This window comes from Equus asinus, chromosome 3, assembly GCF_041296235.1.
Source record: "Equus asinus isolate D_3611 breed Donkey chromosome 3, EquAss-T2T_v2, whole genome shotgun sequence".
In the NCBI taxonomy this organism is placed as follows: Eukaryota; Metazoa; Chordata; class Mammalia; order Perissodactyla; family Equidae; genus Equus; species Equus asinus.
In genome coordinates, this window is record NC_091792.1 from 122,464,292 (window position 1) to 122,491,322 (window position 27,031).

The 27,031-nt window shown below is 42.7% G+C and overlaps 1 protein-coding gene across 7 annotated transcripts in view; it reads right to left on the reverse strand.

The window, feature by feature from the left end:
- CWH43 (cell wall biogenesis 43 C-terminal homolog) overlaps nt 1-22,294 on the reverse strand; it is a 55,591-nt gene extending 33,297 nt beyond the window's left edge. For 3 of the 7 annotated variants that reach the window (XR_011502238.1, XM_014862329.3, XM_070505913.1), the window contains exons 1-7: nt 20,123-22,294; nt 18,198-18,389; nt 14,641-14,761; nt 14,117-14,271; nt 11,686-11,887; nt 7,569-7,657; nt 2,223-2,480 (exon numbers count right to left, since the gene is read on the reverse strand). Coding sequence is in view for 6 of the 7 variants with exons in the window: in XM_014862329.3 (XP_014717815.2) it covers nt 2,223-2,480; nt 7,569-7,657; nt 11,686-11,887; nt 14,117-14,271; nt 14,641-14,761; nt 18,198-18,389; nt 20,123-20,852 (1,747 nt within the window). In the remaining variant the exon portion in view is untranslated. Of the gene's footprint in view, nt 1-2,222; nt 2,481-7,568; nt 7,658-11,685; nt 11,888-14,116; nt 14,272-14,640; nt 14,762-18,197; nt 18,390-18,701; nt 18,924-20,122 lie in introns of all 7 variants that reach the window. The other 4 variants (XM_070505915.1, XM_070505914.1, XM_070505917.1 and 1 more) reach the window with 3 other exon arrangements.
- Between the last annotated feature and the right edge of the window lie 4,737 nt (nt 22,295-27,031).

Sequence of the window (27,031 nt, forward strand, 5' to 3'; positions counted from 1 at the left end):
TGAGCCTAGGTTTTGTTGAAATGGACATACCCTGAAAATTCAGTTACTGAGTTAACATATCTCTGGTAGTACTTTTGATAATGGAGACGATCATGAGAAATCATCTGGGGTTCTAGGAACCACACTTCAAATAAGAAGACTCAGCCTTTCCCTCATGAGGGATTTAGTTCTTCTAATTTCCTGAGTGCTTCCTAGTTGTTATGTTGGTAACAGTATATGTCACTGACTGTCGATGGTGCAGGGCAGGGCGGAGCACAAGAGAAAGGAGCCTTCTGAACTGCCTCAGGGCTCAATCTTCCCCACCAAAGAGACTTCAAGTGCACCAAGCTGAGGAGCACAAAAGGAGGATATGGAAGTTCTTAATACGGCAATGTTGGCAATCATTCCGGCTGGGGTGTGGGTCTCACATAGGATGCACGCTAGTACTCACACTGCGCCAATAAGGCCAGCCAGTCAACTTGGATGCATTACAATGCAGCTTATATGTAAAGTTTACATACTTCTAAAATTGTATATAATAAGAATAGAAACAGAGGTATGATTGAATAATACATAAATTAGGAAATGTCAAGCAAAAGTTAACTTAGGTGGAAAGCCAGGAGAAACCCAGACAATAAATTTATACTAGTTTCTGATTTAATACAGATTCTTTTCAATTGTATTAAAAGCTACTCTGAATATTACCAACATTCCTCAGTTTTTGTGGCCTTATCAACATAACACCATTCTTACTAAAGCAAGTTCTTAGTTGTTGGAAGCTGTACTGACGCACTGTTCTGCAACCCCAGACGCAGCAGGAAGGAAATCAAAAAGCACATCATTCCTAACATTCTAAAGAAATCAACTTATGTTGAGAGTGGCTCTTACTTTCGTTCGCTTTCTCCACACAGCAGACCCCCAAGCAAGGTGGAGTAAGAAAAAAGCAGAGCATCAGACAGCAAGATAGAGCAGGACAGAGTGCACATACCTGAAAGAAACCAGAAGAAACACAAAGTTCACAAAGCCAAGATTATTGCAGAGGAAACGCAGCAATGTATGTCTCGAATTGGATGAGAGTTGGGTGTTTACCAGACATATCAAATTCTCAATAGATGTTTAAAAATATTCCATATAGTTTAAAAATATATCTTCCAAAATAGCCTGTCCTGACAGATGCCTAGCTCATGGAGTAGAAAAGTTCATGCGACAACGGACAGCGTAGTAGGACATGACGGGGAAGCGCAAAGAAACACGAGCAGGAGCCTAGACTTCTGCGCTGCCCTCACACAACTGTAATTCCACAGTACAGGTCTAACTTCATGCCTAGTGTTCCTCCTGCTACACTGAGGCTCCAGGTGGGCACAGACTCTATGTCTCTTAAATCCCCAGCACCTGGCACTGTGCCTGGAACACAGCAGGTGAGCAATAATTTTTTAATGAATAAATGAACAAATGGAAAAGTGAATGTGTAAACAAGAAATGAATTCCCTGTTAACATGTTTTGTCTCCTCATTTGTCAAAGATCATATCCTGGAAGCATCTGACATGCTTTACTGAAACTGAAATGATAGTAATTACGGTAGTAATTATACATCAGTATACATATATCATACATTGGTAATTTCAGTATGGCTAGAAGACAATTTTTCAAATATTAAACTGAGCTGAGTTTATGAAGTTTTACTTTTGGCATATAAGCTCATAACCACTGAAATGGAAAATGTATTTACCCTGTGATTTGGAAATTTATTTACACTAAGATTCATATATACCAGATATATTTTATTGGTAAAAATATGGTAAATAAAAATCAGATTAAATTCAGGAGAACCAAAAAAAAAAAAATCACCATTTCTGTATATTTTTACGAGCCTACCACTGAAGTAGCAACGTAAGCATCATGATCGTATTTTCTCCTAACATATCATAGAACACAAGTGTTACATGGCACCTGTTTTATACTTTATTACAGATTAAACTTAGTTGTTATCACAACTAATTCACTTAAAAGGCCTTTGCAGTAGCAAATATTACTGAAACTCATGGATGAATTAAGAAACTGATTTTTAAGTAGTAATTTAGACATTCCTTCAGTTTCCTTTTTAATCAAGAGAGTCTATTTTAATAGAAAGGCTAAATAATCCTATTTATTTCCACCAGTCACGTAAAGTGCTAAATCCTAGTCAGTGCTGAAGGGTATTTTCGAGTAGTTACTTTAATCCAGATCTTTCAAATGTACTCACCCAAAAGCACATCAGATCTTTCTCTAGCATATACCCCTCCTGGGACAAATTTAAAAGCTGTGCACCATGCACAGAAATGTATTTCTAGAAGATAAAATATCATGGCCATGGTCATGGCTTTCCCAGGGCTTGACCCGGAGCTAACAAGGTGTCCAAGCACTGGAGGCCACATGGACGCTGTGAAGAGGGCAAGCACACAGCCAGAAACAGCGGCTGCCCACGTGGGCAGGTAAAGGAGACCCACAGCTGAAGCCACTCCTGTTTGAGAGAAAGAAAGAAAAAGAATCAGACAGGAAAGCAGTCATAGTCTCTACCATTTTCTTTTAAAAAAAACCACGTGTGTGTGTGTGTGTGTAGGGGGGTGGTGTAATAAGCTTATAAGATGACCGATTTATAGCTGTTTAGAACCAGAGGGACCTCAGGAGCATACTGGCCCAATCTCCAGGCTGATGAGAAACTGAAGTCTCTCAAGGTTAACGTGATTTGCTCAAGGTCACACAGCTAGTTACTTGTACAACTGGAAGTGGAATGTGGATCTAGTAAATCTCCAGCCAGTGCTATTTCTTCAGGAAGGGCAGCGGGAGGGAAGAAGGCATTTTTAGCTTATTTCCGTTAAGATCCTAATGGTGAAAAAGGAAAGAACTGAAATTACCTATGACACCAAAAATATCTCCTTTTAATTTAACCAGCTGGATCTAGGACATTAGAAAATCTGTCAGTGTGGTCTCTACAACGTTTTTGTTAAAGAACTTTCTAAAGGAATTTCCATCCATTTCATTTCCACATAGCCCTAAAAGAAGACATGACTGAGACAGCATGGGACTCACTGCGTTAGCAGTTCTGCAGTCCATTCCCTGTTATCCAACAGCCTAGGAGATGCTGGACGCTGTGCAGTCTGCCTGGTCCACAGCAGGCACTTAGTAAATGTTTGCTAATTTGCTGAGTCAAACCTGAGGAAATATAACATTTCTCCCAATTCCTGTGAAATCAGCTTTGAGACAGCACATCAGGGTCTTACAACACCTCACTTTGGAGCCATCCATATAACATCTTTCCATAGACTAGGACATTTCCTAGACATTTCAATCAGTGTTGTATAATTGTGACCCACCCTTCAAGGATGCCTACAGCAGACTCTTCACTGCTTGGGGCAAGAACTCCAGAAAAGGAGGAGTGGAGAGCAAGAAGCGGATCCAGGCAGCTTCTCAGTGCCCCAGTGCACTCATCCATGAGTAAGTCCCACTTGCATCTCACAGGATAATGCCACGTGACTATCTATTCTTCCCCACTTCAGAGGGCATCACCCAGATGAACCTGAGAACCAGACGGCAGGGCCCTCTACAACCCATGGACTTTAATTCTGCAGTTAGACCTTCAAATACTCAGATCCGACAATGGTTATTTTAATAACAAATTTTTTTTTTGAAATAAACAAATGCAATGCCTTTTCACTATAGAAATTTTAAAAATACAAAACTGAAAGGAAGCAATTAAGGATTGCCTCAGATTGAGATGATCACAGCCAACAGTCCAATATATTTCCACTGTCTTTTTCTACATATATATGGAAGTATTTTTAGGTAAGTGGAATCATACCACATATTGAGGATTATATTCTGCTTTCTATGTGACATTATATCAAGAACATTTCTCATGTTATTAATGTTTGCTTCTAAAACATTTTTAGTATATATACTATTCCACTGGATAAATACACTACAATATAAGCAACCATTTTCCTATTGTTGGCCTCTTCTGAAGCTTCTGACACTGTGAGGAACATCTTTCTTTGTCCATTAATCTCTTACTACATGTTTGATTATTTCCTTAAAATAATTCTTAAAAAGATTCTTAGAGGTACAACTACTGTGTCAAGAGGTAAAAGCATTTTATTTATTTTTTTTCTCTTTTTGGAAGAAGATTAGCCCTGAGCCAACTACTGCCAATCCTCCTCTTTTTTCTGAGGAAGACTGGCTCTGAGCTAACAACCATGCCCATCTTCCTCTACTTTATATGTGGGATGCCTGCCACAGCGTGGCTTTTGATAAGCGGTGCCATGTCCGCACCTGGGATCTGAACTGGTGAACCCCGGGCCAGCAAGAAGCAGAATGTGCGAACTTAACTGCTGCGCCACCTGGCTGGCCCCTAAAAGCATATTAAAGAGTCGCTACTTGTGGTCAACTGCTTTCCTGAGAGGTTACACCAGTCTCCATTTCCTCCAGAAACTCACCTTTTGAACCATGCCAAAATTATTTCTTTCTGGAGCCAGCCCCCATGGCCTAGTAGTTAAAGTTTGGCGTGCTCCGCTTTGGCAGCCTGGGTTTGGTTCCCGGGTGCAGAACCACACCACTCATCTGTCAGTAGCCATGCTGTGGCAGCAGTTCACACAGAAGAACTAGAGGGACTTACAACTAGAATATACAACTGTGTGCTGGGGCTTTGGAGAGGGGAAAAAAAAAAGAGAGGAAGATTTGCAACAGATGTTAGCTCAGGATGAATCTTTAAAAAAAATTATTTCTTTCTGAAAATCTTTGCCAAATTAATGATGAAAATAGTACCACATTTTGAATTTCACTTATTTGATTATTAGTCTAAGTAAATTTTTCCTATTTACCAACTTACAATGACTATTTCTTAGAAGAATGAGTCCTCATTTGATATTCTAAAGACATCAGAATGACTTTGTTGCTTCTGTGTTACTACAAAGAAGTATCTGGAGGGAAAGAAAACATTTCTTCAAATTTCCCTTGACTGTTATTGCTTTTATTTTTAATTTAAATACTACTTTTAAATAGGCTGTATATTTTTAAATCCACTAAAATTGTATTTTTAAATAGGTTATAAATTCAAAAGGTAAAAAAAGAGTCCCTCTGGGGCTGGCCTGGTGGTGCAGTAGTTAAGTTTGTGCACTCTACTTCAGTGGCCCGGGGTTCACGAGTTTGGATCCCGGGTGTGGACCTACACACCGCTCATCAAGCCACGCTGTAGTGGTGTCCCACAGACAAAGTAGAGGAAGACTGCCACAGATGTTAGCTCAGGGACAATCTTCCTCAAGCAAAAACAGGAAGATTGGCACAGACATTAGCTCAGGCCAATCTTCCTCACACACACACAAAAGAGTCCCTCTGACCCCTGTCACCCACTAGTTCCCCTTTGTAAAGGCAACCAATGTTAGCATCTTCTGCATCCTTCCTATGCATAGGAAGAAATACATACATGTGCATTTCCCTCCCTTTTTGTGCACCAGTGGTGGCATATGACACACACTGTCAGTCACTCTGCCTTTTTCACTTAACTGTCTACTTCAACTGTTTTTTGTTTGAGACTGAGTCCTTCCAAATACTGTCCCCTAAATCTTTACAACATCTAAGACACGAAGTAGAATTAACGGTAACTGAATACTCCAATACTTATAATAACCAGCGTGTTAGCTTTCCACAGATCAAATTGTTTACACAATGAAGTTGTAGGCACACTACATAGTACACTGGGGTCCTATCAATGCGTTTACACATGTCTTTTTTTTTCAATAGGGCTTTGATTTTCCTAATTTAATTGCCATCAAGATTTAAAGCTCCTGCATGTTTGCATTTATGAAATTCTATTGGTCACTGCCATAATTAATTTCATGCCGAGACCCAGTTGGGCTCGCCAACTTTAACTGTACAATGAAAAGATATGATTGCTTTTTCTACACTCTGCTTTATGATGCGGTTTCCAGAAATGAATCACAGTGAAAAAGTGGGCACCATCTTTAGATAATTAAGTGTGAGCTCCAACTTATTTCAGGTGAGCAGGCGATCAGAGAGGGAGACGAAACAGACGAATTATGGCCCTGCTTTCCTGTCTACTGCAAAAAGCCTATTAGAAGCCTTAAATCTGCTTGTCCCAAGGGCCTTTTAAACTACTATTTAATACTTCAAAGAGAGTAGGTTGGACTCTCAAGGCTAGGACCTTTCTTATCTGGGGAAATAAGTATAAGCATAATACTATAAATTCACAGCTTTTCTGTTCCTTAACTAATAGTTCACGTTTCTGTGAATCTCAGGTTTCCCATGTCTAAAATGAAGCTGATAATCACCTGCCCAATAGGCATTTTGCTTATATTTAGTATGCTATAAATGCCGAACAATCTTTCAATGTATCTCACCTTCCTTTTCCCAATTGCAAACAGATTAAAAAGCTATCTATGCTCAACGCAAACAGCATTTACAAAGTGATCTGGCCCTTTCTTGAGGAATCTCATGAGGCGTATCTCTGGTAAGAAGAAAGGTTACTCCTATATTATATTCACACAAACTTCCACAGAGCCCATATGGAACGCCTACTAGAAAACACAGGAGCAAGTGAAAACAGCTCAACACGACTGCAACAGTGTGTTCACACATCCCCGGGAGGTCGAGGGCCTGGTGAACCTCATTAATTGAGCAGCCTAACTCATTACACACGTTTCCATGCAAGGGCGGTGGACCTCAGAGCGCACAGAAATTTACTCATTCTTATTCAACCCACATCTTCTGTTACCGATATACATAGTCTCACAACCCACACACAGCCTCTAGTGCAACACTCTGAACCACCTGCTTAATTAATGTGTATAAGGACGTCTCTCCTCACAGAAACCAAATATAGTACTTGCTCTGTCACAGAATGGGGGGTTTTTAACTTAACACCAAAACTGACTCTAATCATTTCTGCCTTTCAAGGGGAAGGGAGAAGAGTGGCATAATTCAGTTGTGGGAAAGTAAATAGATTGCTCCTGAAATATGATAGTTTTCACCAATATTCTGTGATCCTAAAGGCAGTGATGGGGAGGAGAGGGTCCAAGCCTTTGAATAAGCAAACATGGACCCCAAAGCTGAGCAGACGGGTGAGGAGCTAAACTCTTCCACGTAAAAGAGAAAAGGAAACTGAACTGCATGATGGAGTTCCAATGGAGGGCGTTCCTGAAAACCAGAGAAGAGAGGGATCTCGGAGAGGGGAAGAGGACTGGCAACGTGGCGATGTACAACCCTCCACCTCCTCAGACCTGCGGTAAATCTGTGACTGACACACGTGTGGGGAGATGGGGGAGATCATGTCAGCATAGTCGGGGGGAAGGAGACAGCTACAGGAGGAGAGGGAAAATGAAATGGAGGAAGTAGGAACCTGGAGCCCGGAGTCACTGGAAATCATGGTGACATCTGGATTCCAGCAGCTGTAGCTGTTTAGAATAGCCCGCGTGGCAACAGCACCTATTTGTATGGCTGCCTGGGTCATCTACTTCCAGTCTAGGTGCACATGCCTGCAAGTGAACTGGACAGCTGAGCTGAACGACGGGCATATCTGCAGGTCAGCTCCACATACCTGTAACCCACCAGATTACACCGGTACCAGGAAACCATGAACAAGCCGAGAGCATCAATCCGCTCGCCAAGCACAGCAGAATTACACCTCTGTGAAAAAATGACAGGCTACAGGACATCTGACATTATTAATATTTCATTGTCTCAAATAGAAAACAGAAATATATCTCCTACCTCTTGGTACATCCAAGACATAACATGAGTGTGGAACAACCAATGAGATGAGCGCCCATTGGGGACCAAGATTATATCCATTCAGAACATTAAAGTAATAACTACTCCAACTTGAGAAAAGTGCTATCTTTCATAGTCATCTTTCATGGTCAACGCAAACACAGTAATTGAGTTTTCTCAGACTATTAAATTATAGTCCATATTGGCCAAGTGACATTTTAAATGACTGCCAAACACCAAAAGAAAAAGTCATTGGGAACAGTTTCTCTTCAGTTTGCCTGTTTTCTTTCTTTTCTCTACCTCAATACTGCTTTCATCTACAGTCACTGCCTTCGTGGGACTGGTGTCAGCTTGATAAATGAGAGTTGTGTTTTTTAAAACAACTACAAGCTATCTCATTCTTTAGCTACTTTGGCAAAAATTAGGAGGAGGAGAAAAAAATAATTTAACTGAACTTTAGGGAAAAATCCAACAGCAATAATAGCTTATGACATGGCACTCAATTAAGCAGTTATAATATAAATTAAGCTAAAAAACATAGCACTTACTACACACCAGGCACTGTTTTAAGATTTTTACATATTTTAGCTCACTTAATCCTCACAACTCTGTAAGACAAATGCTATTATTATCCCCATTTTGCAGAGGAGGACACTGGGGGAAAGACCACTTAGGTAACCTGCCTGACGTCACACATAGTGGCCCACGTAGGACTGAGAATCCACAAAAGGCCCTCAGAGGCCAGCCTGGTGGCACAGTGGTTAAGCGCATATGTTCTGCTTTGGTGGTCCAGGGTTCACCAGTTCGGATCCTGGGTGCAGACATGGCACCGCTTGGCAAGCCATGCTGTGGTAGGCGTCCCACATATAAAGTAGAGGAAGATGGGCACGGATGTTAGCTCAGGGCCAGTCTTCCTCAGCAAAAAGAGGAGGATCGGTGGTAGATGTTAGCTCAGGGCTAATCTTCCTCAAAAAAAAAAAAAAAAAGGCCCTCAGGCTCTGGAGTGAGGCTCCCAGCTGCCCTCCCACCTACCCCCACCTCCTAAGGTTAAGGATCGTCCAGGGTCTACAGAAGACCAGATGTGAGGAAAGGCCATGGAGGACAGGTGATCTTTCTCTATCCTCAATTCAACAACAAACGTTTATGAGGACCTACTATGTGCCAGGCTCTGTTCTAGGGGCTCAGGATACATCAACGAACAAAGAGCCCTTTTCTCCACAGGGCTCACATTCTAGTCGGGGGTGGGGGGGGGGGGACACAGACAATAAACACATTAGCAAGTAACACAGGATATCAGAAGATGGAAAGTGCTACAGAAGAGTAAGAGTAACAGGTCAGGAGTGCTGGGGTGGGCTGATGGGAAGCTGGAACAAGTGACTAAGACACCGTTTGTCTGGCTCCCTCTTCTCCCAGGAGCTATGGTCGGCACTGATCCTTTGGTCCCCCAGAGTCCCTTCAACACCCTCTGAGCCTCTCTCTCCCCTTTCACCCATCTCTCACATCTTTATCCCATCAAAACTTATCTATGACCCATTCCCTTGAGTAGAATCTAGTGAATTTTAGAAAGCAGTTCCTACTCTGATGGTCATGGGTGACGACGGTCTTATGCAACATTTCTCAAACAGGGTTCTGAGAAACAGCAATTTTATGAGATGTTAATAGGTGTTCTAGAAACAGGGGCTGGCGCCCTAGCCTAGTGGTGAAGTTCTGTGTGCTCCACCTCAGCTCACAGGTTCGTGGGTTCAGATCCTGGGTGCAGATTTACACTACTTGTCAGCCATGCTGTGGTGGTGACCCACATATAAAATAGAGGAATACTGGCACAGATGTTAGCTCAGGGCTAATCTTGCTCAGCAAAAAAAAAAAAAGGAATTTCATCTTCAAATAAGTTTGAGAAATTCTCTAGAGTCTCTAATATGCTATAACACACATTGTGAATCACAAAGAAAGGAATATAAAATGCAATATTTTATAAACCTATTTGATCTAGAAGACTTTTTTTCTCTTAGAGTAGCTATTGACATCTCAAGAAACCAATCTTTCACCGATCTCATGGGTTGCATTTCCACCTTCAATGTCTCACTCTAACATACAGAATCATAAGATGTCTGAACAGAAAACTCTCATTTTACAGGTGAGAAAAACAAGGCCAGGGATGTAATGTGACTGGTCCAAGGTTGAATGGTGAGTTGCTGTTGGCCAACCACGACTCCAGCCCTTGAGCCCCACCTTGGATTCCTGGTCCGGCTCTCCTTTTGCTCTTTCACACCTCTTATGCTTGTTTTCACAGGGAACTTTGGAGACAAAGCTTTAATACGAGAATAAACTCCTTCCCTTCCCATCTCTTCCTTTGTGCCTTTCTTCCTTCTCTCTCTTCCTCCCAAGTATGCTGAGTATCCAAGATCAAAAAGACACAGACTCTAAATGAGATAACATGTAAACTTCCTAGCTCAATGTCTGACACAGAGTACATCACAAACATTAGTTCTTCTCTCACTCCCTGTCCTCAAGGAGGTTAGTGCCTAGAGAGGAAGAAAGGTGTAAAATAACTGTAATATTAAAAAATGTGTAATACAGAATAATAATAAGAGATATTGGGGGGGGATTCAAGATAGTATGTGGCATAAAGGGACCCCTGGGATAATCAGAGAAGACTTCACAGAAGAGATGCTTGAGCTGAGTTTTGAAGGGTGAATAAGAGCTTGCCAAGACCTTAAGGAAGAGAAGGGAGGACAGGCAGACGAAAGAGCACACACACGCAGATGGAGGAGTGGAACAGTCTGGCACTTCTAAGGAACTGCAAGTGCTTTCAGCCCAGGTAAAGCACAGAGATAAGGTAGGGAGCATTTGTAAAAGCGGACGGTGTGGGGCAGATCCTGTCTCATATGACCTGGTATTGGGGGTAAAAAAAACTGCTGAGAGATTTTAAGCAAGGGAGTGATGGAGTCAGATTTGCATTTTAGAGAGATCATTCTGGAGAGGGACCATCAGGAGAAACAGCAAGAGCCTGGATGAAAGATGGTAAGGACTCCACTAAGGCAGATATGGTTGGGGAAAGGGAGGGAGGCACAGATCTGAAAGAAGTGGTAGAATCAACTGGACTTAATGCCAAAGATGCAGAAAAGGAGGAAGACACAGAACTCTAGGATGACTTGTGGTTTCTGGCTCAGATGATGGGGTGGATGGATAGAGTGAACCAAGGCCTGGAGGAGGAGCAACATGTTTGGGGCCTGGGAACTCCTGAGTCCAGACTTGGACATGCTGAGAATGAGAAGCCGGTGGGATATGCCCAGATGTCTGCTGGGGAAAGATCCAGCAGGCAGTTGCATGTCTCCAAATGTGGGAATTTCAGCACTTTAAGAAAAAACAGGTATCTGAGGCAGATGCTTTAAGGGTTTCTCGAATCTTTTTACATGAAAGACTGGGTCTGGCATGGGAAAAAAGAAGTGCCAGGAAGAACACACAAAGGGTTGATGAGGACAGAACACATGGACTAACACTTAAATGCAAGACTGCTACCTCCCTAGGTGCCCCATGGTTGGAGCAAGTCCCAAACTACCAGAGGATCAGAGATCTCCCAGGCTCCCTCCTTTGGAGAGAATAGAGATCTATGCTCAGGCTGCCAATCCTGTATCTCCCATCAGTACACTCTGGTCTTGCCCTACCAAATGCCAATAACTGTAATGGCGGCGAGGCAGCGGTAGGGGGTGTGGGGAGGGAGTCTAAAGGAAAAGAACAGAGAACGTCATGCCTTCCGGCCACTAAGAATGCTCTCCTACTCCCTGGCAGGGGCTCCCAGAACCTCTTACTCAATGTTTCTGATATCTAGGGAGAGTGGAATATGAAATATCTGGCTAGCACAGATCTAGCTGCTCAACCAAGGAGGTATTTCTTCCCTCAACCATAACAGCCAATTTCTTGATTGCTTCCAAACCCAAACTCACCCAAATGGGTTAGGATCCGGCCCTGGATGGGGATGGCCACTCACTGCCCATCTGGAAACGAGGGAGACCTCTCCAAACACCCAGTGGGTGAGGAATATGAGATTGCCAAAGGCAGCCCCCGCCAACAACCAGTTAGGTCTAGAGGCCATCCCCTTGGCTGCCTCGCCAGTCTTTTTCCCCTCAGGTTTACTGCAGTCACCATCTAGAACAAAAATGGAAAAGGGTCAGTTACATGGAAATTTACCCTCTGCATTTAACAGACTTTAGCAAGTAAGAAATTTGACTGGCTTCCAGGAGCTTACTTTAGAACGGGAGACGACACATGAACCTACAACACAAAGCAGAACGTGCTGAGAGCTGGGCAGAGAGAGAGGACCTCAGGCAGGCTGGATCCGGCAGGCTTTAGAGGGAACAGAACATCTTGGAATTTGACAAGTGAAAAGGCGGAAAGTTATTTACTTCATGTGAAGTTCACAGCATGAGCAAAAATATATGCAGAAACAGTGAAGGGTATGTTCAGGGGACAAATGCAGTCCTGCTTGAGTGGAAAATTTCCAGTACACCAGGCTGCTCCCTCCCAAAAGAAGAGGGCTCCCACCTAACGCTCTGTGTATCCAGAGTCCTAACAGCGCATTGCCTGAGCAGAGACTGTGTGCCAAGCCCTCTTTCAAGCCCTTTATAGGAGCTTACTTAACTTTCACAACTTTATGAGGCAGGCTCTATTACTAATCCCATTACCGGTTAGAAAACTGAGGCCCAGAGAGAACAAGTAACTTGTCCAAGATCACACAGCTAGTAAAGAGAAAGTGGGGCTGGAACTTAGGCAGTCTGGCTCCAGCACCTGTGTACTTAGCTATACCATACACTTCAGGGGACTGTTGAACCAACAGGTCTCAATTCACTGCACCACTGACTTCACATAATGTAACAACTGGAGAAAATGCTGGCAGGAGAATTTCTTTGTAGGAACAGAGAGGCTGTTGGGCAGATGCTTATGACGCTGTGAAGCCCTCTGCAGGACAGAAGGAAGCCTCAGGGTCTGCCTGGGGGGCTGGCAGCCCTATTTTACAAGGAGGAAGAAAGCCATTCTGCCAAAAAAGGAGTCAAAGGAAGGAGGAGCAGAGCTGAAAGCTATGGGGATGAGGGACAGGGTGGTACAGACAGAAGGGTGGCCAGGGCCTGGAGGCTAAGCAGACAGTCTTCGGAGAAGAGAGATATCTAAAACGACTTTGCTGTGTATTACGGCGGGTGACCCCTCCCCCAGGACCCAGCCGATCTTCAATAAAACTACAAAAAACTCCTGGTAACATCAGAAATGCTAGAGAAGCTGGCGAGAAGTCTTGAGTTTTGTAAATGGGGCACAGGGCAAAAACAGGAAGGGAGCAACAACTGGGTCATGTAAATTTAAAAGAGGCGAGAAAGAAGAAAACTCAAGTCAGGAAATGTAAATTATACCCCAAGTTCAGATCCTTATCAGGCTGTACCTGTGAAATTTGCTGCCTGAGTTTCCACCTCTAGATGTTAGTGTTTTATAAAATATAGAACATATTAGGGCCCTAGACGGAGATCTAAATGCTGCAACTAATACTAACGTCACTTGAGTAATTTACTTGCGTGATGTCCCCCTCTTCTCACTACCCTCATTTCATGCCAAAATTGGGGCCAAAGGAGGATTATACAGCATTCTGTTCACACTGAGCCAAAACCCTCTACACTTCCATCAGTCTGTGAGATTTCTCCTTGTATTTACAAAAGAACAGTGACTCAGTGAGAGTGACACAAAAAGCCAGGAGCAAGTTAATTAGAATCTAGTAACACTTCTCTCTTCTTTTCAGAAGGGTCTCGAGTTAGCATATGAAGCAAACATCAAGCTGGGTGTGTGCCTGTCTCCGAGAAAGTCAGCTCCAGACAGCGACAGGGTATTTGAAAGGTGGTGTGAATAGGCAAGACTTCCTTTCTTTTCAAGTTTTAGACTTGGAGTTTAAATATATTCAGACACCTGGAAAAAAAAAACAATGCCAGGTAGTTCCCACGGCCCCAGCTCACAGATAACAGTCCACAGTGTTAGAGCTACACTGGGGTCAGTACGGAGGGAGGGGGGTGACGGATCCCACCCTGGAAGGCCTGTCCAGAGGGAAAGAGGAGAAAGAGCTGAAAGCCAGCTGGGAGTATGAGGCCAGGTTCTACTCCCCCACTGCCCAGTGATACAGTCAGCTTTTTATTATCATTCTCTGTAATGGCAAGAAAAAGGTGCCTTCTGCTTAGATAACAGTCCACCATGACTGTGCCGGTTACTATTTCACGGGAAAAAGTTGAAATGGAGACATAGCACAGAAAGATAATTTTTATCTTTCAAGATGTGTCACATTCAGGTAAGAAAGGTAAACTACGCAAGAGAGAAAATCCCTAAAGAAACTGGGTATACTCTTACCTGTGAAGATGCGATCAAGGGTGGCTATGGTACTTAAGGTCAGGATCACTCTGTTGGACACCTGATAACTCCAGATTGGGTTTAGTGAAGTGTACCATATGCGAAGAACTAGAAGAAGAATCTGTCCTAAAATAAATCCCCAGATTCTGAGGTACCTGTAAGTACAAAAGTATTTGTAACATACTTTTTATGTGGTTTCAATGTACTATGTCCATTGAAATTCTACGAATTCCAGTTTCATAGAATGAGCATAGGAAATAGTCTTATTGGTAACTTGCAGTAATGTACATGATATAGCCTTTATAAAGCCCATTACCTAGGCGACTTCTTCTAATTCTTTAATTCTGAAAACATTATTAAAACTAATGGCAAGTATTCACATCGTGGTTTTGTGAAAAGGAAAAAAATGAGACTTCTACAAGGCCATATGCAAGGTAAATACGAAACTGGAACTCTGGGTCCCGACTTTCCCTTTGGTGACTAATCACACTTGCTTGTCTACAGGTCTAAGAGACGAACCATACCTTTGTAAACCACTTCCTGTCCACCATGTCACAGATTGCACTATCAGAGACGAAGACACACCAAGCGCGAGGACCACTATCCGAAGTTTGGCATTCGGAGCCTGGAAGGAGGCTATGCTGCCTACAAACAAATTAAGGAGAGCTGAACGTTTCTGGCAATCATGCACTGGTACTCGGTGATCTGCATTGATAACTGTTGTGTCTGATACCATCTTTATACTCAGGAAGATAGAGTGAATATATAATTGTGTGTGTATAAATCTTTTAAAAAATTTTTATTGAGATATCATTCATACCATAAAGTTCATCATGTTAAAGTATACAACTCAATGGTTTTTAATGTATTCACAAAGTTGTGCAACTTTTACCAATATCTAATTCCAGAATATTTTCAATCACCCTAAGAAGAAACCCATACCTATTAGCAGCCACTCCCTTTTCCTCCTCCCTGCCCGACTCCCAGCCCCTGGCAATCACTAATCTACTTCCTGCTGTATGGACTTTTCCTATTCTGGGCATTTCAGATAAATAGAATCATACAATATGTAGCCTTCTGTGACCGGCTTCTTTCACTTAGCACAACGTTTTCAAGGTTCATCCATGTTGTAGCATGTATTGGTATGTCATTCCTTTTTATGGCTCAATAATATTCCATTGCAAGGATTCCATGGCATGGATATACAGCATTTCATTTCTCCATTCATCAGCTGTTGGGCATTCAGGTTGTTTCCACTTTTTGGCTATTATGAATAGTGTTGCTATAAACATTTGTGTACAAGGTACTGTGTGAATGTATGTTTTGATTTTTCTTGGGCATATACCAAGGAGCGGAGCTGTCAGGTCATATGACAGCTCTGTTTAACATTTTGAGGAACTGTCAAACTGTTTTCCAAAGCAGGTGCACCATTTTACATTGCCACCAGCAATATGTGAGGGGTCCAATTTCTCCATGTCCTTGCCAACACTCGTTATGGTCTGTCTTTTTGATTATAGCCATTCTAGTGGGTCAAAATCTTTACAGTCAAAAATGACCTGAATCAAAAGGAGTATGAACGAATTTAATAGTTAACTACACAGTAATTAAGCTAAAATATCTGAGACGACAGATATGAGGAGGCAGGTAACACTCAGATCTTCTCCGTATTACGTAAGGATACCTTAGGACTCTTCAAAAACCAGTTGTTTCCTTGCCTTGAGAAGCATCTGAAGGGAGTTTTAAGTCACGTCATGGCTTACTTCAGCCGCTGTTGAGCATCAGCAAGACTCAGGGGTTACCTGGAAGGGTCTCTGGCAGAAATTGGCTTCTTCATCCTCAACTCCGAGTCATTTCCCACCTACTCCACCTTCTCAAATATAATTCTACCTCTATTCAAGGTGATGGGTTTTCACGGAGGAAGGAGGTGGAAAGGGGACAACAGGAAGCATCCCAAATACCATACCCACCCCAGACTCATTTAATATCACATCCCTTACAGCCACCACAAGTTACTGGGCCGGAACTGGACTTAATAAAACACGGTCCCAGGAACTGCTCAGTCAGTGGCTTCGTAGGTAAGCCTGGCACCGGCAGCACGGAGCAAAGGCAACCAAAACGTGTCACTGATGAGATCACTCTCGTAAATGCCAGCCAAGGAATGTGATGAGAAACTGAAACTTGCAACACTCAGGCCGTAGTAATTCATAGAAGGATAGAGTAAGCCAAAGGCGGTTTCACTCAGTGACCATCTACTCAAATCAGGGTAGAAAGTTTCACTTCTCTTACTTCTGGAGCTGAACATTTCATGGTCAAATATTGTCTTTCCATTCCTATGGACACCATCTTTGTAAAGGGTGCATTTTTCAGTGGCATTTACCACTTTTCTTTCTGAGCCCAAGCTCTTTAAAAGCCGGAGCTCTCCACCTTTGTGGGCAGACACAGAACTCACCGCACTAACTGTATTCTGTCTTCTTTGGGTCTGATGCACAGAAAAGCAGAAGGCAGCTACCTAGCGATTCCTGTTACTGTTTCTGAAAAAAGTCAAACGACTGTTTCCAGACAGAAGAAACATACAGCCCGGTTCATGAACAAATGCACTTGGAAAACTCAAAGAAACCAACTGCATTATTGCAGAAGGGCAAGACATGCAGTTTTTAGCTACAGATTCACCCAGACTGGAGTCTGGTGTTTTTGTTTTTTAAATCTTTTCTCCATGACCTCACCTCCTGAGTTTTTCACTACCAGGACTTCTCCAAGGTCTCTCAATACCAATATTAAGAATCTCAATTTTTTGTGATAGCAAATATACATTTAAAATTTTTTCAGTTGCTAGTTTTCGGCAATGTAACATACTCAAATTCAGAATTCAAAAGGTATACAGTGCAAAGTTGCCCTTCATACTTGTCTCTAGGTACCATTTTCTTCTCCCTGGAAGCAACTAAAATGCTATCAGTTGCTTTTTAAAAAATCCTTCTAGACCTATTTAATGCATGTTCAATTAAACACTAAATACATTTTCATCTAACCCAAGTGTTAGTATTCTTCACACACTGTTTAGTGCTTCCTTTTTCTCGCCTAATATTTTGAAGAACATTACACTTCCTTACATAAACAACAGTCTCATTCTTTTATATAGCTGCATAGTATTCCGAATTTTATAATCATAATTTATCTAACCTATCTATATAGTTGACATTTGGGTTATTTCTAATCTTGCTATTATAAATATTGCTGCAATGATTAAGTAATATTGTATTTTTATCATGTTACACATATGAGTGTATCTGTAGGATATATTCCTAGAAGTGGAATTGCTGAGTAAAAGAATATATACATATTTGTAACTTTGATAAATATTGCTAAATTATCCTCTGCAGAAGTTGTCCCAACTTACATTCACACCAGCAACATATAAGAACCTGCTTTCCCACCCTTCCAACACAGCATTTTCAGACTTTGTTCTTTGCCAATCCGGTATGTGAAACTATGTATAAATATGTGTGGGTGTATATATAATTTGTATTCTATACATTTTAATATATTTTTAAGAACCAATTATATTTCCTTTCCAGTAAACTGATTGTATCTGTTGCTTCCTTTTCTATTGAGTTGTTGGTCTTTTTTATTATTGATTTATAAAAATTCTACATATTACTGAAATTAGCCCTTTGACTAAAAGAGTTGCAAATATTTTTCCTAATTTGCTGTTTGACTTTGCTTACTGTGGTGTTCATCATGCATAATTTTCATATTTTCATGCAGTATCATTTAACAATTTTTTTAATGGCTTCTGAGTTTTGAGTCATAGTTGGAAAAAAGAACACAATATGTTCAAGTGTTGACCTCTTCACCAAGGTACCTTTCCTCTCCTCGCTTCGGTGATTTTTAGGCTTTTCTAATCCGACAGAAAAGTGAGAAATGTAAAATACACTGACTTGGTCTAGACTCCCAGCTCTACTAAAACTCTTCAAGGTAGCAGTAAGAGAAAGAGAAATTTCTTTTTTTTTTTAATAATGTAGTATTCAAAGAGCAGTATACATAATTTTACTTGATTTTTAAGTAAAAAAATCTTAAATCTTACCAACAGTAATCATCCGCAGCAGGGTTAGCATCCACTTCTTGTTAACCAATTTCCAGAAAGGACTAATGGTTAGCAATATTGGAGAAAGAAATGCTATGCCAAAACCTTCAAGCCCAGTGAGTTCGAGGGTTTGCAGAGGAAAGTAAAAGATCACTGGTCCCATATCATGGCAGAGAGACCAAAAGACATACCCTAGAAAAAAATTTTTTTAAAGAGAGAGAGAAAGTGTAACTTTGTCATTGTTTCAAACAGCAGCCAGGCTGCTGCACCCCCACCGCTCGGTTGGCCGGCCTCCTTCATGACTCTGGTCTTAACTAGAATTCCTCCCCTTGCCATCACGTCCACCAAGGAGGAAAATGGCTTCCTGCTGTTGCGGGTCCTCAGCAACCCTCCTTTGTTCCTTTAACCCTCGCAGGTAGTCCCTTTATGAAAGCCTCTTCAATTAGACCATCTTTGTTGAATTTGGTTTCCTGTCAGGACCCTGAAGTGATAACATTTCCTTACCTGGGTCTCCTCTTCTATAAGGAGAAATATCATGAAAATCAAAAAGAGCAACAAACAGCAGGACCCCTTCCACTCCAGACGACACCCAAAGGCAGGTTAGTGTCGCAACCATCGGTTTCTTGTGAGTAGACTATTGTAAACCCAACCGAGACAGTACCAGGTAGTGGAATAGCCAGATCCGAAGTCAGTTTCACCTCCGTCAACTCCTGACTGTGCAATCTTCTAGAATAACGATAATTAATGACTGGACACTTATACCATGTGCTAGGCTCTGCGCTAAGTATTTACAGGGGCCATCTCTATGAAATTAACACTATGTCTACTCCCCACTTACAAATGCAAAAACAAGAAAAAACTCCTGAAACTCAGAAAGTTACGTAATTGCCTATGGTCATGAAAGTAGCAAACAGCAGAGTGAACGTAGACCCAAGCAGTCTGGCTCCAAACGTAGCTGTCTAACCACCGAGTGTTGTACCTTTCTCCCAAGGTACCGCTCAGCCTCCCCTTCTTGATCAGCAAAATTGTACTTTTAACCACTTCTCGGAGTTGTTAGGATTAAATGAGATCAGGCACAGAGCACCTAGCGCCCTCGATACTTAACGCAACGTAATTCGCTTTACACGCCCGACGTACTTATGAGATGCTGTCTGCGCCAGAACAATGGGTCCTCCCAAGCGTTACTAACCCCCCCAAAATCAGGTTCCTAGGAGGGCGCCCCTCCCCAGCCGGAGGAGTGCTTGTTTCATAATGAACAGCGAGATTCTAGCCATTTCCCAAGCGTTGGTCTGGGAATTCTGATTTTAAGCATACAGCTCCGAGAGAATTACACCAATAATTGTTCTTGGGACATTTTGCTAAGTGAGCACATGGGACTCGAGTTTGATGGTTTTCGCCAAATCCCAAATGAGCAGCGGCCACCAAGGCCACTTGTGCCGGGCCAACGCAAGCAGCGTCTACTGCCCTGTGTGCTCACCTACAGCCGCGGGGGACGGGGGGCGGAGGAACGGGGACGGGTGCCCTGTCTTCCTGAAAGTCAAAGTTCAGTACTAAATCTTATTAAGTTAAACTTAAAGGTCGCGGGTGGGAGTACTAGGGGGCGGTACCAGCCGCGCCGGTTCCAAGCCGGCGGCACGTGGAGAATTCGCGACCCGTGGGCGCAATCCGAGGGTAGCTTGGCCGCCGGGGAAGCACCGGCTTCCGCACCGGCTCCCGCACCCGCCTCGCCAAAGCCTCAGGTTTGGAACCTCAATCTGAGTCTTTTGTTTTTTTCCTTCCGTAGCAAAATTCCCAGGGGACGATAAGCATCTCTATTCTGGGCACCGGGCGCGCTTTTCTCCCTCCCGGGCCAAGCGCCGCGGCCCGGGGCAGGGCCATGCGGAGCGGGCACCCGCGAACGCGCGGAGAGGGCGGCCTCGGCTTACCCAGGACGGTCTCCAGGAGGACTTCTCGCCACAGGGAGCCCATGGCCGCGCGTGGAGCGGTGCCTTCTAGGAAAGCAGCGCGCGCCTCCTCGCGCGCACACCGCGCGCCCCGGCAGCCCCGCGTCCTCCCGGCCTGCGTCTGCGCCGCGCGTCCCCTAGCCGAGCCCGTCGCTGCCGCCGCCGCCCGTGTGCCGAGGCTAGGGTGGTGCCCGGCGCGTCCGCCTCCGCCCCGCCACACCCCGTCCAGCCCGCCAGGCTCCGCGCCGCCTGTGCGCGCTCCCCCGCCGCAGGCGCCTCGGGTCTCTGAGCCGCCGTCGCCACTGCGCGCTGCAGAGGACAAGTGTCCCGGCGCAGGGAGCTGGGGGCCTCGGGCCCCGCGGTCGGGCAAAACCCAGGGTGCCCTGCCCGCTCGCCGAGCAGCCCCGGGATGGACGCTGCCAGCGCCCAGGAGGGCGGAAACAAGCGCAACTTTGGCCTGGTCGTGCGCATGTTTTGGCGAGGCCACGGGAGCGCGCTGCGAGGAGACAGAGGGAGACCCGAGGGGCAGCCCCAGCTGCAGAGGGGCGGTGAGGCCGGCTGTGGCGCTCTGGGCGAACAGGACCCTGGCATTCCTAAGGCCTGGGCGACGCTCCGGAGACGAGCGGGCCTGGGCAAGAATCGCGTGACTGCGCGCCTCCTTCTCAGCTTTGGTAGGAAACAAATTGCATTCTGGAAAGGTGGTCAAAAACATCTAGAGGCTACAGGACTTTCTGTGGCTTTTAGAGACGTCGCAACGCTTGGTCAAGGGAGAGAAAATAATTGATGCGAGTGGAAATTTTGCCCTTCTCAACTTTAGCGATGATCATCTTTGAGCATGCTCGTCCCTAAGGAGAAGGGGAGAGACGTTCTAGTTAACAATGGAGCGAGTGAACTAGGCCTGTTATTTCTCGCTCAAATATTGCCATACCCAAGAATGTCTTGAACTTTTTTAGAACCTTCTCAAAGGAATTTAGCTTAATTCACTTTGATTTTTTTGGGAGAGTTTATCATTTATCACTTTTGGAAAGTTTACTCTAAAGCAAACGATGAGTTGCCTAAAAGTATAGGAATCGCTAGGAGCAATTATTGCTATAAGCCCACAACAATTTTGAGCAGAGTTCCAAGTCACTTAATTACTTACTAGTACTCTTTGTCACAGGATAGACATATAGATCATTGGAACAGAACTGAGAGTCCAAAAATAAACAGTCTCATTTAGGGTCAAATGATTTTCAACAAGCTTGCCAAGACAATTACGTGGGGAAAAGGATAGTCTTCAACAAATGGTTCTAGGACAACTGAATATCCCCATGAAAAAGAAGAGAATATGACCCCCATCTCACAGCATATACAAAAATTAACTCAAAATGGATTTAAGACCTAAATGTAAGAGATAAAACTATAAAAATCTTAGAAGAAAACAGGAGTAAATCTTCATGATGTTTAGTTAGGCAATGAGTTCTTGGCAACAAAACCAAAAGCACAAGTTTCAAAAGAAATAATAGATAAATTGGAATTTCTTAAAATTAAAGGCTTTTGTGCTTCAAAGGACACTCTCGAGGAAGTGAAAAGACAAAGCACAGAATGGGAGAACATATTTTTAAATCGTAAATCTGGTAATGAACTGGTACCAAAATATATTTAAAAAAATTAGAATTCATCATGAGCCATCACTTGCAGGAAACTAGCTTCACAAAAGAAGTCTGCAAGAAGTACAACCAAGATTCCGTGAAATCAATCAAAGGCAAACTTGAAGAACAGAGACCAGAAAGAGTAAAACCTTTTGTGACAGGGGCTGCGGAACCAATGAAGCCCATCCTTGCTAATTTCAAAAACTGCCAGTTCTTTGCTGGTGAAAACATGAATCCAGATGGCATGGCTGCTCTGCTGGACTGCTGTGTGGATGGTGTAACGCCATATATGATTTTCTTGAAGGATGGTTTAGAAATGGAAAAACGTTAACAAATTTGGCTATAACTTTGGATCTGCACCTGTCGTAACTGGCTGCTGCTTTCATCCACACAACACCAGGACTTAGACAAATGGGACTGATGTCATCTTGAGCTCTTCATTTATTTTGACCTTAATTTATTTGGAGCAGAGGCATTGTTTTTAAGGAAAAAGCATGTCATGTAGGTTTTCCAAAAATAAAATGCTTTTAAACTAAAAAAAAATTACAGTTCAATAATAAAGAGACAATTAAAAGGTGAACAAAGGATTGGATAGACCTTTCTCCAAAGAAAATATACAAGTAGCAAATAAGCACAAGAAAAGATATTCAATATCATTTCATTAGGGAAGTACAAATTAAAACCACAAAGAGATACCACTTCACACTCACTGAGATGGCTGTAATCAAAAAGTCAGATAATAACAAGTGTTCACAGGATGTGGAGAAAATGGAACCCTCCAATGTTGCTGGTGGAAATGTAAAGTGGTGTAGCCACTTTGGGAAACAGTCTCTTGTTCCTCAGATGATTAAACATGGAGTTACTCTGTGACCAACAATTCTACTCCTAGGAATATATACCAAAGAGAAATGAAAACGCACAGAATTTGTGCACAAATGTTCATAGAGGCATTACTCACAATAGCCAAAAAGTGGAAACAACCCAAATGTGCAACAACTGATGAATGGATAAACAAAATGTGGTGTATCCATACAATAGAATATGATTCAACAATAAAAAGAATGAAGTACTGATATATGCTACAACATGGATGAACCTTGAAAACATTTTACTAGGTGAAAGAAGCCAGTCACAAAATAAATCACATGTTGTATGATTGCATTTATATGAAATATTCTGAATAAGCAAACTTATAGTGCCTGAGAGTAGATTAGTGTTTGCTTGGGGCTGGGGGCACAAATGGTGAGGGAAAGGGGTTAATTGCCATTAACGGTTATATAGTTTTTTTTAAGGGGGATGAAAATGTTCTAAAATTAGATTGTGGCATTGGTTGCACAACTCTGTGAATATACTAAAAGCATTGCATTGCACATGCTAAATGGGGAAGGCAGTTTAAAACATGAGTAGTTATATTTTGTAAAAAACTTTTTGGCTGGGTTCCAGTTTTTTAGTATCAGACATTCTTCAACGTGTGAAAGACTTCAGTGACTAAAAACATCAGACGCTGCATTTTCCTTCCTCTTTGCCCACGTCGGTTTACTTTCCCTGCACCCGTATGAAAAGCATCTAATTCAGTGCTGTGTGTGCCCAGTGGGTGCTCTGTAAAGTTTGTCCCTTTTTGAAGCTAAGTGCTAAGAAAACCTTTGCTCCTACCGAGGATGCAGTGTGCTTTCTCTTCCACTCAGAGCTCAATTTTTAGTCTTTGTGGGTTTTTTTCTCTTTAACAGTTTGATCATAGCTAACTGCAAGGAATCTGGAAAATGCGGTCTAGCTGTGAGCCCAGAAAGGAAAGAAACCAAGTTTTGGTGAGCAGCTGTCCGTCTCTGCTATTAAAACCTACTGTGTACATAGTGCTGTTTTGAGGTTTAAATAGATCAAATACTAAGGTGCTCGGCACGTCACCTATGGTATTCACAGTATTCAGCAAATGGTAACTGGCATTATTATTTGTATACCCCTCATAATGTTGGCCTTGTGCTCAGCGTATGGTAGGTAAGTACGTGTTTGGCCATTACATCAATAGCCTCTCCATCCTGAGATCATTTTAATTGCCTTCTCTGGTCTTTCTCTAACTCATTCTGACTTTTTCCCAACTGCCCAAACAAAAGTCGCACTCAGTGTGCCAGGGGAAATTTCATCAGAGGTTTTTTTCACCTCCCCTGCTACAAAAGAATAATAATGTTTCAATTGTGTTTGCAGTAATTTTTCTGATTTACCATTTTGTCCCTCTGTGACACATTGTGGGAAAATTTACCATGGTCCCTGATCCTTTCCTGTGTAGCTTGTAAGTTTGAATTATTATTCCCATAACCAGTTAATCATGAAGTTGCTTTTTTTTCCTTATTTATTTATTTATTTTTATTATTATTTTTTTATTGAGTTATTGATAGGTTACAATCTTGTGAAATTTCAATTGTACATTAATGTTTGTCAGTCATGTTGTAGGTGCACCACTTCACCCTTTGTGCCCACCCCCCACCCCACCTTTCCCCTGGTATCCACTAAACTGTTCTTGGTCCATAGTTTTAAATTCCTCATATGAGTGGAGTCATACACAGATTATCTTTCTCTTGCTGGCTTATTTCACTTAACATAATTCTCTCAAGGGCCATCCATGTTATTGCAAATGGAATGATTTTGTTCTGTTTTGCAGCTGAGTAGTATTCCATTGTATATATGTACCACATCTTCTTTATCCATTCGTCTGTTGATGGGCACTTAGGTTGCTTCCACGTCTTGGCTATTGTAAACAGTGCTGCAATAAACATTGGGGTGCACAGGACTTTTGGGATTCCTGACTTCAGGCTCTTTGGATAAATACCCAGTAGTGGGATGGCTGGATCGTATGGTAGTTCTATTTTTAGTTTTTTGAGGAATCTCCCTACTTTTTTTGCATAGTGGCTGCACCAGTTTGCATTCCCACCAGCAGTGTATGAGGGTTCCTTTTCATGAAGTTGCTTTTAATATTATTCACAAATATCGTAAGTCCAATAGAATGCTCATATGAGCTTTTACTTACCTTACTTTCCGTTTAATTTCATTGCTACTTAATTACAATTACTGTATAATTTTACCTGTTACATGAAGGATCTGAGTTACTGGCTAAACTGATAACAGCATCCTTCAGTTTGACCTACTCTGTGAATGCATCCATCATATGTAAATTCATTACTGTGACCTTGGTTTTTATACTATTTACGATCTGCCTGGTTTTAATTTAATTTCAAAGGCCGTGGTCTTTTCATTTTTGTCAGAATCTCTTTTTTGAACTCAAATTGCTATTTGCATTCTTGGAAAAGGATGAAGCCCATTAAGGCACTGCCCGCTGCCTCTTCCTCTCTGACTTCTGGGAGCATGAACACGTCAAGTTCAGTCAGAACATGCTGAGATTATTTTTCTTTTTATCAGAAGAAAAGAATGTCTACTAGCAGATAATACTTTTTATGGTATAATAAAGATCTTCTGGTCTAGCAAAAAACAGAAACGTTTCTCTTTGAAGAGGCGAAATAAAAAGAAACCCCTTCGTGTCGCTTCAAGCTCTCAGTTATGCTCATTAATTTTTTTGAGAAGCATCTGTGCCTCTTTAGGATAAACTAAATTCATGTTTTACGATGACAATGTTTATTTCTCGCTTGCATCACCTGTCCACGGTGGGTCAGCTACAGCTTTGCTCCACCGTCATGAATCTGGGACTCAGGATGGAGAAGCAGTCTCCACCTGCGGGTCTCCTGGAGGACCACATCACTTCAGCTGCTGCTCAGCAAATACAGTGGCCAAGCTGACCTCAATGGGGAGGAGCCCATACAAAAAAGGCAGGGAGTGTTTTTGAACAATAACGCAATCTATCACAGTCCTCTTTTTTTTAATAAGAGTGTGTAGTTCTGTTAATTCTTTTAATTTTAATTCATAATTGATTAGTAGTTGTTTAATTATTATCTTTGATTACCTGCTTCTTTCAGCCGAACACATTAAGTATATTTTCTCGTGTCAATTAACATTCCTCTGCAATGTGACTTTCAATGGCTGTATATTATTCCCTGTCATGGTTGTATATAATTTAATTGACAATTCCCCTTTTGATGGATATGTACATTGCTTTGTTTGTGGTAATATTCAAATAAACAGACTCCCTACCTAGAAAACATGAACACATTTTTCTTTTTTGCTATCCAGTTCATTTAAAAGACAGAAGTTACGTGTCTCCAACAAAATGAAAAGGTAGTGAACTTCTCTAAGAAGCTGATGGTCTTCAGCTCTGTTTCAGCCTAAGTCTTCAAGGCACTGGCTTTGGCTTGAGATCATCAGACTTCAGCTTGTGGCTGTGAAGAAACGGAGGAGTACACTTCCCTTGCCTCTCTTCCATTTGGACAAGTAAGCGTCTTTCCTTGAATGGGAAGAAGTGCAAGCTCCCCATGGCAGAAAACGTTAAGTATCTACCAAACATTCCCGCTTGTCCCCCACTGTCCATGGAACAGAGATGTTACTGGAAAGGAGCTGCCAGCCAAGGGCTGCATTTCTCAGCTCCCCTGGCATCTCCATGGGGTCTTGTGTGACTAACTCTCGCCAACAGAATGTGACCAAAGGATGTGTGTGTCTCTGCCAGACAAGGAGGTTAAAAAATGCTGCCTTTCTCCTCTTCTGCTTGGGATAGTGAGGCCCTGGGGAAAGGCTGAGCCACAGGAGGAAGGGAGCCTAGGTCCTTGAATCACCACCAGGAGGAGAGCTGACTGGGAACACTGGCCTTGGACTATTGTGTGTGATCGGCCACTGAAAGGTTGGGGCTTGTTTGTTACAGAATTAGCATTGCCCTAACCAATACACCCACATCCAGTTTTTCCCCAGAGGTTAAGGGGCTGTAAAAATGAAAGGGGGGCCGACTCTGTGGCCGAGTGGTTGGGTTCATGTGCTCCGCCTCTGTGGCCCAGGGTTTTGCTGGTTGGGATGTTGGGCGTGGACATGGCACCGCTCATCAGGCCATGCTGAGGTGGCATCACACGTAGGACAACTAGGAGGACCCACAGGTAGAATATACAACTATGTACAAGGGGGCTTTGGGGAGGAGAAGGAAAAATAAAATCTTTAAAAAAAAAAAAAAGAAAGGGAATGCCATCGAGCATTCATCCTATGCCCCTCTAGGCACAGGGAAGAGAGAAAGAAGAAGAACCAGGTTACAATGTGTGAGTGTAGTGCTTGAACTAATTTCTCCTGTAGGAATTGTTATGCTGCCCCAGAGGAATATTTATTTGTTAAACACATCCAG